The sequence below is a fragment of the Anoplolepis gracilipes genome, chromosome 2, assembly GCF_047496725.1.
Source record: "Anoplolepis gracilipes chromosome 2, ASM4749672v1, whole genome shotgun sequence".
NCBI classification, from domain to species: domain Eukaryota; kingdom Metazoa; phylum Arthropoda; class Insecta; order Hymenoptera; family Formicidae; genus Anoplolepis; species Anoplolepis gracilipes.
The window spans coordinates 5,767,731-5,784,749 of NC_132971.1; the positions used below are offsets into that span (position 1 = coordinate 5,767,731).

A 17,019-nucleotide genomic window follows, 5' to 3' on the forward strand; every position below is an offset into this window, starting at 1 on the left:
TAATAAAATTTAATACTCATAGGTATTATTCTAAACAGGAAATGTGAAATAGAAAAATATTTGTGTATTTGTGTAAAATATTTAAAAAATTAATAAGTTTATTTTATATATTATGTTATTTGTGCCGTTTAATGAAATAAGTATATATTATTCGATTGCGCGCTTCATACATTTTTAGTCCAGAATATTTTATTTCTAAATATATATATATATATATACACAATGACAGCTTACGACACGACACATTTAAAAAACTATAGGAATTTTTTACTTATATACTACTAGCTATAGTTGTGATATTGAATATCCTCTAACTTTAAAACATACAACTTCACAATTTAAAGTTTTTTAATTTAATTAATTTTTTTTTCTTTAGAGTAGATTTGCATCAAATAACTGTAAGCTTAAATATAGCTTTATATATATTTTATGTAATTATAATTACATCTCGTTTTTTTTAAACAAATATAACTAACTAAACAATAGGCTTATACGAACATAATGTAAGTGTTTTTTTGTATTTATTATATTTAAATACATACATGTTAGTCAATACATAATAAAATATAGAACATTTCGACAATTACTTTTGTCTCTTCAGCCAATAATAAATTAAATTTAAAATTACAACGTAGCGAAAATATAATGATAATTTTTTTCCTATTTTAAACAGAGTTTTATTTGTTCCTAATATCTTAAAACTATGTTAGCTATTATTTAGTGATAATGGTGATCCCATAGGTGGGATTCAAATGTTTGTTTGTAATATACTCATTCTTCTATTGCAATTTTTGCTTCCTGCATATTTTGACAAGCCAAAATTACTTTTACGCCTAAAAACGCCATCATTTTTTATAGAATTATATTATTTATATAGGGTAAGTCACGTACATCTGATGTTTTTCAAAGTAAAAAGTGAATAAAATCTAACTCAAATATTTATTTCTTGTCAGATAACAATAGGATATACAATGCTATTTAAGTTTACTACTCGATCTTATTAATATTTAAAAATTTTTTAAATATATTAAATATTTAAAGAAAAATGCTACATTTATCAAATGTTGTCTACATTTATTTTATATTACTTCAGTCTATCAAGCAGGTTTGGATTGCTGTTTGCACTATGTTGTTTAGTATAACTTACTTTTTTCCTGTATATTAACAAACTCGAAGTCATAATGCGAAAAGAAATTACAGTGTATAGACTTAAATTCCATTAACACCAAAAAATACACATTAAATTCTATCTTTTTATAGCAAAGCTTTATATTTATCCTTTTATAGCAAAGCTGATTATATTAGTTTATATTAAGACTACATTGAAATAACTTGAAACATAATTACTTTTTAAGAAATTATTACTTTTTTATTAGTAACAATAGTATAGCATTTTAAAGATTTAGCATATAAATGTTATATGTGTAAAATTAAAAACTTATTATTGGAACATTAAAATATTCGTGGATATTTATGCGAGTTAATTCTTATCTATACTATAACTATTTATTTTTCCCACTGTATATCATTAATTATCTCTTTAAACATATTATGTAAACTTAAAAATTTATTAAAGACAAGAAATTGTATTTATTATTCACTATTCGTTCTATATATATATATATATATATATATATATATATATATATATATATATATATACAGGGTGTAACTAAAAAAACATATATGGCATATAATGACGGATTCTTTGGACAATTTGGAGACGATTTTTCCTTAGCAAAAATGTTGAGAAGTCAATAATTTTAGAGTTATAAGTTATTTAAAAAAATGGGTTTCTTGCAAATTAAATATTTTAGAGTTAAAAGACTAACATATTTACATTCTTCAGTTAATTTTAGGTATAGTTTACCTAAATAAAATTTTAATTTGAGGCTTAGTTAAAAAGATATGTAATGACAAAAATTGGAAGTGTGCAAAAAATAATGACCTTTTTCGACATTTTTGCTGAGGAAAAATCGTCTCCAAATTGGTCAGAGAATCTGCCATTTATATATATAATTATATATATATAAGTATATATATATATACATATATATATAATTATTATTCGGTAAGCTGGCGTGCAACAGTTTGTAAAAATGTGGAAAGATTTTCTTCAGGTTCCAAGTGCAAAAGCCGACAAGTGTGGTCCCATAGATCCTTGGCTATTTTATCATCTCTCGCCCTCCATTGCGGTGTGGTCACACGACATTCTCTATTAAAACCAAAATATGATAGTAAAAAGATATATAAATATGTTAAAAATAAATTTTAAAAAAGAAAGAAAAAACGGAAAAAAGAAATTTTTATCAGACTTATGTATCTATTGTTATAATTAACAAAAAAGGTTTTATATAGTATAGCTTGCTCTTACACATAATAAAGACCGGTCTCATTAGCCACTTTATCATCAACTGCACAATGTATCGTTGTTTGCGCTCCTTGTATCGGATTTTTGATGAATGGTCCCATAATATTTCGGAAGATAAATCTCGCACCCGGAATTATCGTTTTACTATAGTGTCGGCTTAATTCAGTTTTTATGACGCCAGGATGTAAGGAGTATACGTTTATTCCGTCAATTCCTGCCTCTGCAAATTAAATTTATGTTTCCAATAGGTACTATAAGTAATTTTTCTATATTTATCTTTCTACAAGAAAAATGTGTTATTTTATCACAATATATTATGTATAAAATAACTTTATCATAAAAAAAATGTATTAATTGTGAATAATTTGTTATTTAAATGTAAGTAATAATAATTTCGATTTTACATTATATATAATATATTTTGTATTTTATTTTTTTACCTTTTAATCGATGTGCAAGTTCCTTGGTGAACAGTATATTCGCCAATTTGCTTTGTGCATATGCCTTCATTGGACTATATGATCTGTCCAAATTTATATCATCGAAATATATATTACCAACTACAATGTTAATAACAGATATTGTTAACAGATAATATCGGATATTACTTATGTGATTATTATTTGATTATATATTAATATATAATATTAATCGAAAAAATAAATTTCTTTTTGAAAGAAGAAAAGTATAATACTTCTTTTCTTTCTTATTTTTTTTGTTTTATTTTTACGTACGGAGGTGACAAATCGATGACACGTTGATTATTCTGCAGCCAGGAGCAGATGACTGTATTTTTGGTAGCAGTAATAGTGTCAAAAGAAAATGTCCGATATGATTTGTTTGTAATTGCAGTTCGAACCCATCCTTGGTTTTTTCATGCTCACACATCATTATACCGGCGTTATTTATTAATATATGAATAGCTGATTCATCTGCCAATATCTTCTTTGCACATTCTTTTACGCTTCTAAGGCTACTGAGATCCAACGAATAAATCGCGAACTCGCCTAACTTATCCTTACTGTCCTGTTTGCTACCTGTGCTGAATGTTAATAAAAATATAATTATTATTTAATTAATTATAAATATGATTTAAAATAATTAAAAATTATATATATTTTCATTTTTTTCGTAAAATAAACGTCTTATATACATATGTTTAAATATCAAAAAGTTTTCTAAGAATCTTTTTTTTTATTTGCTAATATGCAAACTATTTATTTGCTTCCTATTAAGAAACAAGAATAATAGAACGGAATATTTATAAAATCATTTGCCACTTTAGAAGATTGTTTAGAATGTATTTAAAATATAATAATAATATATATGTATATATATATACATATATATTATTATTATATTTTAAATACATTATATATATATAGCATTATATATATATATATATATAATGCTACAACAAACATTCGACATCAATTCGTTTCATTTCTGCAACATATTTTTTCTCCTATATCGCGTAATAAACAAATTATTTACAAAATAATGAATAATTAGTCTGAGGTGCTGAAAAAATCTAAAATAAATGTAAGGAAATATGGTTTATACATATATATAGTTTTATGCTTTCTTAAAAAAATAGGATAAAAATTAACTTCTGATACATATATTTCTTATACATATATTTGGATCCTGTGTAAATCAAGAAACAGTATAAATTCTCTTTTCTTTCGTTTTCAAATATATAAAAATTTCTTATAAAATTTGTTATCTAATTATTATAATAATTTCTTTGCACATATATCCTTTGTTAATAAAATTTTTAATGCGCAATGTTTGATATAGTTTATAGCCAAATAATAATAACTATGAAATTAACAAACAAAGTAAAATAAAAAAGCAGATATGTTTTTCGTAAACATAAGCCAAAATATTTGTAGACGTATAAGAGAAAGAGAGAGAGAGAGAGAAAGATTTTAAATAAATATTAGATAAAAATTACTACTTATTTGATATTTCTATCAAAATAATAATATTAACATTTTTTAATATTTATTTTAATACTAGAAGTTAAAAACAAATGTTTAGTTTAATTTTCTATACATTTAAAATGACATTTTAAATGACATTTAAAATGACATTTTAAATGACGTTTAAAATGACATTTTAAATGACGTCTACATCACAATAAGTATTTTGTGATTGAAACATTTCCATAATAGGGAATAAACAATAAGGAGCACGTAGGCACGCGCGCACACACCCACGCATGCACGCACACACCCACGCATGCACTCACACGCACACACATAATAAAAGATTTTAGTTTTCAGTTTAATTGTAATTCTATATTTTACTTTTTATAGCTTGGTTACTTTATATTTAAATTAAAATTTTAATATAACCTTATAAATATGATCATAAAATAAATATAATATTTTAGTTGTTTTCTGGAGATTAATTAGACTTAAACATCAAATGACAAGAAACTCAAGATTGTAATTATGATGGTATCAGTTATTAAGCAAACTAATAAATTATAAATGCTTCAGTGATTAATTATTATAAATGATTGAAATTAATCAATAATAAAAGTAATAAGCTCAAAGTAATAATGATTACTAAGCGGCCAAGAAAGGGTCAAAGTATGAAAATTAGGACGCAAATTTTGTTATAACACAAAATATTCAAAAAATATACATTAATTACGTGCAAATGTTTGAAACAGTTTTTTGTATATGTACGTTATTTATTTTCTGTATATACGTAAATACTTACATCATCTTTATCATAATATACAGCATTTTTTTAACTTCAATATTTGTCTTTCGTTGAAGGCTGAAGGTTAAAAAAATAGTACATAATGTTCAAAATATTCATACGGAATTATTTTTGAATATTTTATAATAAAATTATAATAAATTATAATAAAATTTGCAATTTTATATATTTTTATGACGTTAAATGAAATAAGTTATATTTTTATTGTGCATGTTACATTTTTTATTCAGACTTTTGTAAATATTTCATTTTAAAATATACGAATTTCTGCATTGATAGTTGCTTACGACGCAACATTGGTACAACATTTATTGTAAAACTCTCTTTTTCTACCTGAATTTTACTTTTATTATTTAAAAATTACACTATCTACAATAAATAAACTTGCTAGTAAAGTTGTTAAATATCCGCTAAACTTTGAAACATACAAATTTATAATTTGGAGTTTTCTTACTTTTCTTCTTTTCTTTAAAGTAGATTTGCATTAGATGATAACTTAAATACAAGCTTTAATACAGCTTCATGTACTTACTCATAATATAGATTATTTTTTATATCTTCCACTGCCTCCTTTGCTTTTTCCACATTCCGACAAGTCAAAACCACTCTTGCGCCTAAAAACGCAATAATATTATTTATATATAATTATGTAACTAATTATACTTATGTCCTGTATATATTATTTATGTTTTATTAAAATATTATAACAAATAATTACATTTACATAAATGATCTATAATATAACAAAAATCGTACACAGAGATAAAATTGGTTAAATTATTTTATTTTACATTTAAATAGAAAGCTTTAAAGCTTTTTTGAATTTCAAATATGTTTATTCACGAAAATGTTATTGACATTTATGCTAAAAAATCCCAATTTGGCCAAAAAGTCTGTCGTTAAAAGGATATCTAAATATTTTAGAAGTCCTGTACATTATATCGTCAGAATATTTAGAAAAATAAAGACGTAAAATTAAAAGAAAAGTTAAAAAAATAATTTCTAAATAAATAAGAAAATATATATTATATAAATATTATATAAATTAACATTGAAAAATGTATGTAATTTATATAAATTATAGTATATATTTATTATATACTATTTATTATATTTATTATACAGGCTGTCTCAGAATTCGCGGACACAGAATTCAAAACGTGATTGTTCGTGCTAAAAGAGGCAACTTTTTTCTTAGCAAAAATGTCGAGAAAAGTTATCATTTTTTACTAGTTTTCAAATTTTGCTATTATATATCTCTGTAACTAAGTCTTAAATAAAAATTTTAGTAAAGTAAACTCCACCTAAAATTAACTGCAGAATATAATTGTGTTAATCTTTTAATTCTAAAAAATTTGGTTTGCGAAAAATCCGTCTTTTTCAATTGCTTATAACTGAAAAATTATTGATTTCTCGACATTTTTGCTGAAGAAAAAGTTGCTTCCTTTGACACGGACAATCACGCTATGTACTCCGTGTCCGCGAATTCTGGGACACTCTGTGTATATATTTTAATATTAATATATATAATATATAAAAAATTGTGAATTAATATATTTATTGATTTTTATATATAAATAAATTATTTGAAAAGGTTTATAGAACTATTAAAGTAATATATTTGGCAATAAAGCATGAATTATTTGTTTCAAGTATTTTAAGTATTGTACAAAATAAAACTTTTGATTTTACATCTTTTATTCATTTTCATGAGAAGTAATTTTTTCTATAATTTTTTCTATAATTGTATCACATAAATGACTACGCATTTTATAATGTAAAAATTAAAAATCGATATTTACCTCTTCTGTAAAAATCTTTGGCATTCTCTTTACCGATTCCGGTATTCGCACCCGTTATTACCACAACTTTACCATCAAGACGCGCCTGACTGGTACACGATCTATGATAGGTCCACATCTGGAATTTCTTTTTCGACTCTTTCACGATTTTGCTAGTAAAATATTGTCTTTATCTCGCCGAGCTAAGCGTTGCACTGAACACAGTAAGAATATAACAATGTAGTGCTCATTGACGGGAAAGATATTTTATTAACGGAAATAAACTACACGAAAGAAGAGGGAGAAGTATGGTAATTATGACGCAGAGTGCACACTCTATGCTACGATAATCGCTTAATTCTGTTGAGGACCTTAACGGGAGTCTTGATTTAAGTTTTGATTCCCCACTCTAACCGTAATGTAAATTATAAAATTTAAAAAATTTTATTTCTTTTTAGTTGTGATTTATTATCATGTATTTTAACATGATTGAATAATGAATTGATTTGAATGATTGATTGCTGAATTAATGAAGTCCTTTTAACGTCATAATGTTTTTATTTAAAAGTAAAAGCTTTTTCTTTTGTTTAGTTGTCATTGCCATCAATTATACATTTTTGCTGCATCATATTTTAATATAAACTGATTTTTTTAAATGTCATATATACATTGGACAACAAAATTATCGTAAGAAAAATTTATACCAAAATTTCACATAACTTTAAATAATCATAACTCCACGAAAAATTGTCGTATTTGAAAAATATTTTTTTTAATTTTGTGTAGCTTAAAGCCTCTACTTTAAAAAGCATTTGTCAGATTTTAAATTTTTTCACTCCCCTTACCGCCATGTTCTCAAAAGTAAGAACGTGTTTTATCTCTACAAAATTGCATAGTTTGACGCACTCCATGGAATAAATTTTTTTCATAAATATCATGATAATCGTCGTAAAATTTGGACTTTTCTATGCAAATTAAAAAAAATTGAGGTCTATACGATTTTTTTTCGCGATGTTATGACGTATCAAAGTTATCTATACATTTTTGTTACCGACAGCATTAGCAACACGTGGAATTTTTTTCACAAATAACATGATAATCATCATGTGAAATTTTGGTGTAAATTTTTGTTGCGATAATTTTGTTGTCCAGTGTATATACAGGGTGTGTCATTTTAAATGATCCAGACAATTATCTTGAAAAATATGAAAGATGCGGAAAAAGGTTTCAGACAAAAATTTTTTGGTTCGAAGAAGGACATAAAATGGTGCCATTGATTTGACCTTGGATAGTCGTTTAAAGATGACGTAAAGGTCACCTTCAATTTTTTAACACTTACGGTATACAGGGGTAGATGTCGACCCCATTTTTTTTCTTTTTAATACTGTACACTTAAAAAAATTAGTTTAAACTTTGCGCTATCTAGCAGAAATATACTCAAGTGACGCGCCTACAAGAGTCTGCAGGTCCCATAGTTAGTCTGTCGCTAGCTATCAAGTAAAACGTGTTTAAATTTAAACGTCTGTTTTAGGATCAGTATATATACCTCAATGTATACTAACTGTTTTGAAATATGAGTAGTTTATGGATTTTTTAAAAGTTTTTTCTAAATGTTTATAGACTTTTTTAAAGTTTTTAAATAAAATTTATGAGTTTTTAAAGTTTTTAAAAGTTCTAAAAGTTTAAGAATTTTTTTTTAGGTTTATAAAAAGTTTTTGTAAAAATTTATTGTTATTTTTTATAAAAATGTATACATTTTACAATAAAAAGAAAAATTTTAATTATCTGAAATTATTGTTTATTAAATTTGCTTCAAAACATACGCAAAACTAAGTAATTCACAAGAAAAAGAAATAACAAAAATGTGCCACTTTAATTCTTCTGAACAATTCAACTTTTTGCAATGCACGAAGTTATAATAATTTTTTTCATGTAATATAAAACTTTACTTTAAGATTATATCCGATTTTTTACTGTTATAATACTCTATATAAGATATAAAACTTTTAATGTGAAAAATAACATTTTTTCGACTTTATTCCGAATGCTTACTTTTAGGCTTCCTCACATAAAAACTATAACTGTCAGACCAATGAACTTTTTATGAACACACTCGTTAAAGTCTAAAATTTCAATTCATGTATGATTAATGTCAAAAAAATTAATTTTAAGTAAAGTTATAGCAAAAGAATCGATCGGGATCACAAACGACTATCTGTGTATCATGTGTTGGAATATAAGGTATTATATGTACCATAAATGTTAAATAAAACCCTCCCACTTTTCATTACACATTCTTTGCGCTTATCTCGAGAGCTTTCCAAAACACTATAATTAAGTTATTTTTCATTAAGTATTTTCGAGTTATACGGGTTGAAAGTTACATTGAGTTGTCATTTGAATAACCAACGGGAAAAAATCTTTAGGAAAGCACTTTAAGAGAAAATATCAAATACAAAAGTTGGAGGGTTTAGAGGGAAACATTTTATATAGATAGTTTTATCCGAATAAACATAACTTGGTAAATACAGGTAATAATAAGTTTATGCACGGGTAGTATACAAAGTTCGTTAAATACGAGATAAATATGATTGTCTGGTATAAACACGCATGGATGTAACCTTCCGGGATTGTGAGAACATTTAAACCCATAAAAAAGAGAACGATAAATTTCCTTCTTACAAATCGTATATTCACTGATACATTTCTGGAGTCTCGTAAGCCCATCTTTTGAATTCACTTATGCATATACTTCGTATTCAATTAAACAAATTAAAAATCAGATAAGCGTTGAGAAACACATTGCATTTCTTTGATTTTAAGAAATGGAAACGTGTGTGAAGTACATGAGAATTATTTATATAATTTTTTCAAATTATTTATAAAAATTATTTATAAAAATCTTTTTTTAAATTTATTTTTATTTAGTATTTACTCCCCTCTACATATGTATATTTATCAAATATATTATATTGTATGTATATATGTATATTTATATATATATATATCACTAATTTACATTAATTTATATGCATGTCAACATGTATAACTGATTACAACTGAAAAAAAATTTTTTTATCAAATATATATTGTAACATTTAGAAAGCTAATTTATATTAAAGCATGATACAGGAAGAATGAATAATTGATAATAATGATAATCGAAAAGAAATACCAAATAACTTTATATATATATATATACAGGGTGTCCGGTAATAATCCCCATACCTCTCGTATGAGTGCGCGCCGTATATAGAACTCAGCATATGCTGAGCGTTTTTAATTAATATTTTAATAATTATTGTGAAAATCGCAAAATGATAGAGGACTTTTATGTTCAGTTTGACCTGCTCTATCTGCCCTAGAGAAGTGGGACGATAATTACCGGACATTCTGTATATATTCGAGACAAGTTCATAAAGTTTTAACTTTTTTTCTGGTTTGTGAATCAATAGATAATTATAAATTTTAACTAAATATAGTATAATCTACATATGTATAATGTAGTATATCTGTACTAAAATATTAATGACAATACTAGAATATATTAAGTATTTGTATTGGAATATATATATATATATATAAAAGACATGTGTAGAATTAAACACATATATTTATTAATAAAAAATAACTACAATAAATATTTTTTACATATTTTAGTAATTTAAGTCGTTGCATATCTCATAATAATATACATTATAATAAAATGATAACACAAACTAATTTACTATATACCGTATAATGAGAAAAAATTTTTTTGCTTCAATATATATATTTTGTTTATAGTTAAAATATACCAACTATTAAAATTCATAAGTATATATATATATATATATATATATATATATATATGTGTATATATAAGTGTATATATATATATTTAAAAATATGATACATGTTTAAAATATGATATATTATTTATAATATTTTTGCGTAATATTTACTATAAATTTTTAATTTGTATTCCAATTGTTTTGGTATATTATTTCATATTTACATATCACTCTAACAATAATTTTAAAGCTATGTAATATATATTATTAATTGAATTAAATATATATAGAACATTTGTTTGCCGGTTCTCATCGTTTGTATACGAACAAGCTTACTGCCACCCACGCCTCATATGGTTACTCTATACAATTTTACCTCAATAAAATGATTTGGCGCGTCAATCGTTTTTACCATCCATGTCGAGATGACTACTGCAAGTTATTACAGATTTACACATCGCGCGTATTGCCGGAATAAGACGATTTTTATATCTTTGACCTAACCGTTAAGAATAACCTGACCATGTATTGTACTTTATTTAATTTATTTTGCGTTGACTTTCCGTTTTTATATTGCGCTGAAGAAAGCCTGAAAAATCAGACCGAAACGTTCGCTCTTATTTGCTCTAGAATATTTAGTCCTCTAACAGCGCACGATTATTTAATCTAAAATGTCTATTGCGCCTGTTGTATGATTATTCATTATTTAATAATAAAGAATTCAATTTCTTTTTTAGTTACTTTCGACTACATTACGTATAATTGGCTCTATTACGCCTTTAGTATCATATATTATTTAAATATATATATATATATATATATATATATATATATATATATATGAGGTTGTAATATATTATTTATCAGCAATTTGACACGGTTTTCAAAAACGTGGCAAGATCTTCATCAGGTTTCAAATGCAGAAGCCTACAAGTTTGATCCCATAAGTTTTTGGCAATTTGATTATCTTGCGCTCGCCAGTGTAGAGTTGCAACATTACATTCTCTGCGAAAAAAAGATATTCGAAATATATACTATATATATGTAAAAAAAATAGAAAAACATAATTACCGTTAAAAATTGTTATAATGTATAATATGTATGCTTAATGTGTAATATGTATATATATATATATATATATATATATATATATATATATAATTTTTATATGTATAATATAAACATAAATATAGAGAAATATGTGTACAAAAACAAAGAATTTCAAAGAAATATCATTTATATAAATGTAAAAAATATTACACAATTAAAATATGTATAATAGGAATATAAAAAAAACATACTAAGTGTATATAATATGACTCATCTTTCGATAAGATTTTATCATATGTCATATTATTTTAAAGACTGTTTGATTTATTTTTTATTATTATACTTTTGATACTAACTAGTTATTTTTTGTAATAAATAATTTCTATATAATATATAATTTTTTCCTTTACTTGTAATATAAACCAGTCTCATCAGCTGCTTTTTCATCCACCGAACAATATATCGTCGTTTGTGCGCCCTGTTCAGGATTTTTTAAAAATGGTCTCAAAACCGTTCGAATAACAGTGTTTACACCTGGAAATATTGTTCTATTAAAATGTCTACCCAGCTCTGTTGGTATAACGCCAGGATGCAAGGAATATACATTTATTCCATTAATGTTTGCTTCTGAAAAAAAATAATTTTAATTTATTAATTATTTCTACAATAATCTCTTATTAAAAGTTTTTTAATCTTTTTAATAACTTAACATTTCAGCAAAGAAAGAAAGAAAAAGTGTCATATCGCACGACGTTATTAGAAACAATTAGCTTATGAAATTAATTAATATTTAAGCTAACTTTTATGATTCGTTATTGTAATTTTTAATGTGTCGTTGTATAAAACGTAATAAAACGTATTTCAGTTTTTCATCAAATAATTTTTATTATTTACCTTTTAAACGACGAGCGAGTTCCTTGGTAAACAATATGTTTGCTAGTTTACTTTGAATATAGGCCTTAAGAGGAGTATATGATTCTTTCAAATTTAAGTCATCATGTATAATACCATCTGTAATATATTAATAGCTACAGTTTTGTTATATCAGTCATCTGCTTTTATTATTAAATATTTGGCCTATGATAATATTACAATATTTTACATTAAAATCTTATATAAACTTACTGTTCATCAATCTCTCTACCTGTTATATAAAATTACTGTTTATCAATCTCTCTACCTGTTATATAAACTTACTGTTCAGCAATCTCTGTATCTGTTATCATATTTACATAACTTATACATAAGTGACATATAATTTATTAAATGTACGTTTATAAATTGCTGATGACACATTTACTATCCTGCAGATAGGCTCAGAAGACTGTATTTTTGGCAATAACAAAAGCGTCAAAAGGAAGTGACCGATGTAGTTTGTTTGTAGCTGCAATTCGAATCCATCTTCGGTTGTTTCTTGAGGACACATCATCACGCCGGCATTATTTATTAGCAGATGAATAGCCGATTCTTTCGTTATTAAGTTTCTAGCGCATTCTTTCACGCTTTTTAGACTTGAGAGATCCAATCGATAAATAACGAGTTCACCTGGAGCACCTTGAAATTGTTTCCTGTCTGCCCTGGAAATTATTGCATTATCTCGTAAACAATAATCATTGTTAATTAATAATTAATTATTAATTTTCTTGTAATTGTTAATTATTAACTGCTGATTTTAAATATACTAACATCATTTAGCTTATTAATTAGCAAATTATAAATAATTATAAAAATATTAAACAATCTAAAAAATATTTAAAAAATGATGCTTAAATAACAATGCGATATTATATTTATTAAATTATATTGTTTCTATTTATTCTTACCTTGAGGGTGGATTATTTTTTAAATCTTCAAGTGCATCGTTTGCTTTTTGTAAATCTCGACAGGCTAAAATTACTCTTGCACCTAGAAAGAGAAATATGTCATATTTATATAAGCTAAGAATTTTCTATCCTTTTTAACATTTTCTAATTGCCATTTATTTTTCCTTTATTGGGACTATACACAATGACGTATACTTTATTTATATTATTAGCAATCATGCGTAAGATGTAAATTAAAATTCTATATAAAAATCAGAGTTAGGAAAGTTACTTTATAAAAGTAACTCGTTACCGTTACCGTTCTTTTTTTCAAAAAGTAACTCGTTATCGTTACCGTTCTTTTTTCCAAAAAGTAACTCGTTACCGTTACTCGTTACCGTTACTCGTTACTAATTTTAAAAAGAAACTCGTTCCCGTTACTATTACTCAAAAAGTAACAAATCGTTACAATTTCCGTTACTTTTTTGTATACAATACAAACTTTATATAAAAATTCTTTTAATATAAGATCAAATTTTTACACTAAACACTAAAAATTTTTGAACATTATTTTACATTAAAGTAAATCAAAATGATATAATTTTGATAGTGCTATTGATATAAAGTATGTAATAATTTTGATAATAATAAATTACTTTAAATAAGCAAACTTAAAAAAAAAGTGTAAACAAGCTTTCTTAAACACTTTTAGATTCTGTAAATGTAAATAAAATAATTTTCTTATTGTTAGTTACTTTTAATAGATTTGTAAATATGGTCAAAATCGCTTTTTTCACGTCTCTTCAATTTTTTTTTATTTTAAAATTCTAACACGATACAATAATTTTCATAATATCGAATTCTTGACTAATCATTGAATTATCTGTCTACTTAAACGTTTTTTACAAAGTAGAAAGATACTAGAAAGAGATTCAGTAATTTCTATGTGATACTGCATTTCAATACTCTTATCAATCCCTAAGTTCCATTTCACGTACATGTGCATATGTAGCTATAGTATATGTTACATGTACTATATAAAATACGCGCTATGCATGAAACGAAAAATATCTATGTTTCCTTATTTGAAAATTATATTTGAAAGAAGTATAATATATTCAAGTATATTTGAAAAAATCCCAGACAACACAAAAAGGCCAAAAGATCATCTTTAATTAGAAATTATATCATCTTAAAGATATTTAAAAGACAACAAAACTTCTTTAAGTTGTCTTTTAAGCATCTTTTAAAGACATGTGCTGTCTGGAAAGTAACGATAAAAGTAACTGTTCATTTTGTTACTCATTATCGAAAAATGTAACTTTGTTACAGACCATTTTTGCCTGATTATATATAAAAAATTTTTACCGGGCTATGATTTTATATTATTATACAGCACATACAATAACGCCGTTATTTAAAATATATAAAATAATAAATAATACAATCTACTTAAATGTGAAATAATTATATATGTGTATTAAAGTATTTTGAGAGAATTTATTTTTAATTAATATGTATTTTTTAGAGTTTAATTATTCACATTATTTTAATTAAGTAAAAATAAAAAATATATAAGTGATATATAAAAATATAAAAATATATAATAATTAATAATTAATCTGAATAAAAATTAATAACGTCAGGAGAAAGACAAAATTGTTTTAATTTTTTTTATTCAGTTTAATTACTATACATATATTTTTATATTTAAGGGAAGGAAACACAATTTACCTTTTTTCTGACATTATTAGTTTTACTTAAGAACTATATAAATTATTAAAAAATAAAATTATCTATAAAGTATTCTTTATAATTCATTATACTTATTAAAATTATTTATAAAATATTCTTTGTAATTCAATATACTTAAAAAATATTTTGTCGCATGTGTTTGGCATTTGAAAAATAAGAATAATAATAATATCTTTTATTCTATTAGTGCTTTAGAGAGAGAACTTTATGTGCTTCCACTTCATATAAATATTAATTTTTACTTTAATATATTTTTTATATTATATATTAAATTATATGTTAGGAAAACTAAATATTAAACTTTATATTATATATTACAAGTATGATTTGCTCTTTAAACCAAACTTTTTTTAGGAATGTCTTCCCAGAATACCTAAGATTTATTTTAGTTACTAAAAAATATTATTTATTACTATCAAAAATTAAGCATATATTAGAATTTAAAATTATTTTGTACAGTAATTAGATAGATATACAAACATGCACACATAAATTCTCTCTCTTTTTTTCTCATTATCAGTTTAATAAATTCCCAAGAAAAAATGGGTTTAATATGATCAGATATAAACATATATAATTAGATATATGTAAAAAGATCTGATAAAACATATATAATTTTATATAATCATATATGTATAATAATATCTAAAAAATGGCGCAATATGATTGTATCATCGTGATATCATATGATCGTTAAATCTGATTATATATAAAAACAGATCTAGCCGAATATGATTATATAAAGATAACATCATATCACGTCAAATTTTGGATATTATTATATATGATCAAATTTTATTGCGTCAAATTTCAGATTTAATTATATATGAACAAATTATATAGTCAGATCGCTCTAAATAATCTCTCTAAATATTATATGATTTTATTTAATTCTCATATTATCATATATAACTATATTTAACAAGATATGCTCAGATATTGACAAAATCCATATATTTTATATGTACCTTTTTTTCTCGGGAGTTCATTTTTTCTCGGGTTGTCATTTCAAAAAGTGTGTAATTCTGTTAAAATTTGAAAAATTATAAGATGTAACTATAAAAATACCTCTTCTGTAGAAATCTCTGGCAGTTTCCTTACCGATCCCGGTATTCGCTCCTGTTATAATCACTGTCTTACCTACAAGACGTGCTTTACTGGTGCACTGACTATGAAACAGCCACATTTTTGCAATGTTTTCTTTATTCAATTTTACTTTTAATAGTTCACAGTTTTTTTAGAATTATTGTCACTTTCTGTCTGAACGAACACGTTATGCTTGATTGTTAAGTCAAGTCTTAAAGTAATATTTAATCAGACTTTCTTTGGTCGGTCGAAATGTTCCACGAATGACGTAGCAGAAAGAACTAAACGGTACAGAAGAAAGATGTCTGATGCAGTTTGATGCAGGAATGGAATTTATTACATTTATAGTACCTAACGGTACTTACATTTATTGCGACTTAAAGAAGCAGTAAGACCGGTAATATAAGTTCTAAAAATTGAAAAAAAGAAATTATGCGATAATTTTAATAAAATATATGTACAAAATATTCTTTATTTCTTATTTATTTAAAATTTTGAGCTATTTAAAAACTATATTAGATACAAAAATAATTTATTTATTATAAGTTTTTAAAATAAAAATATTATTACATCTTTAAGTTTTATTATAAAGATTTTAACTGTATATTTTCTTTCACAATATTGTTATAGAAAACTGGTGCTATTTTATCAAGATCAGCCTATAT

The 17,019-nt window shown here is 24.3% G+C and overlaps 2 protein-coding genes across 4 annotated transcripts; both read right to left on the minus strand.

Moving 5' to 3' along the window:
• Nucleotides 1–1,907: 1,907 nt before the first annotated feature.
• On the minus strand, nucleotides 1,908–8,361 carry LOC140676382 (retinol dehydrogenase 11-like). 2 transcript variants are annotated; one of them, XM_072911378.1, is made up of 8 exons: nucleotides 8,228–8,361; nucleotides 6,910–7,103; nucleotides 5,640–5,721; nucleotides 5,105–5,164; nucleotides 3,106–3,413; nucleotides 2,812–2,931; nucleotides 2,375–2,591; nucleotides 1,908–2,215 (listed from the first exon to the last, which is right to left on the minus strand). In XM_072911378.1, exons 2-8 carry the CDS (start codon nucleotides 7,025–7,027, stop codon nucleotides 2,065–2,067), a joined length of 1,056 nt encoding a protein of 351 aa, XP_072767479.1. In that variant the 5' UTR covers nucleotides 7,028–7,103; nucleotides 8,228–8,361; the 3' UTR covers nucleotides 1,908–2,064. The 2 variants fall into 2 exon arrangements, with proteins under 2 accessions (XP_072767479.1, XP_072767480.1); XM_072911379.1 differs by lacking the exon at nucleotides 5,105–5,164.
• Nucleotides 8,362–10,858: 2,497 nt separating this feature from the next.
• On the minus strand, nucleotides 10,859–16,939 carry LOC140676052 (retinol dehydrogenase 11-like). Of its 2 annotated transcripts, XM_072910692.1 has the most exons (8): nucleotides 16,925–16,939; nucleotides 16,720–16,763; nucleotides 16,337–16,635; nucleotides 13,535–13,616; nucleotides 12,984–13,288; nucleotides 12,606–12,722; nucleotides 12,122–12,338; nucleotides 10,859–11,666 (listed from the first exon to the last, which is right to left on the minus strand). In XM_072910692.1, exons 3-8 carry the CDS (start codon nucleotides 16,452–16,454, stop codon nucleotides 11,525–11,527), a joined length of 981 nt encoding a protein of 326 aa, XP_072766793.1. In that variant the 5' UTR covers nucleotides 16,455–16,635; nucleotides 16,720–16,763; nucleotides 16,925–16,939; the 3' UTR covers nucleotides 10,859–11,524. The 2 variants fall into 2 exon arrangements, with proteins under 2 accessions (XP_072766793.1, XP_072766791.1); XM_072910690.1 differs by lacking the exon at nucleotides 16,925–16,939 and having other exon boundaries at nucleotides 16,337–16,738.
• Between the last annotated feature and the right edge of the window lie 80 nt (nucleotides 16,940–17,019).

Excerpts from the sequence above, each read along its gene's own strand:
- LOC140676382 (XM_072911378.1), bottom strand. The coding sequence starts at position 7,027 with ATGTGGACCTATCATAGATCGTGTACCAGTCAGGCGCGTCTTGATGGT. Across the intron at positions 5,722-6,909 it reads CAAAGATTTTTACAGAAGAG|GCGCAAGAGTGGTTTTGACT; the intron begins GTAAATATCGAT and ends TTGCGTTTTTAG. Across the intron at positions 2,932-3,105 it reads GTCATCGATTTGTCACCTCC|TTGGTAATATATATTTCGAT; the intron begins GTACGTAAAAAT and ends TTAACATTGTAG.
- LOC140676052 (XM_072910692.1), bottom strand. The coding sequence starts at position 16,454 with ATGTGGCTGTTTCATAGTCAGTGCACCAGTAAAGCACGTCTTGTAGGT. Across the intron at positions 13,617-16,336 it reads CAGAGATTTCTACAGAAGAG|GTGCAAGAGTAATTTTAGCC; the intron begins GTATTTTTATAG and ends TTCTCTTTCTAG. Across the intron at positions 11,667-12,121 it reads GAGACTGGTTTATATTACAA|AGAATGTAATGTTGCAACTC; the intron begins GTAAAGGAAAAA and ends TTTTTTTCGCAG.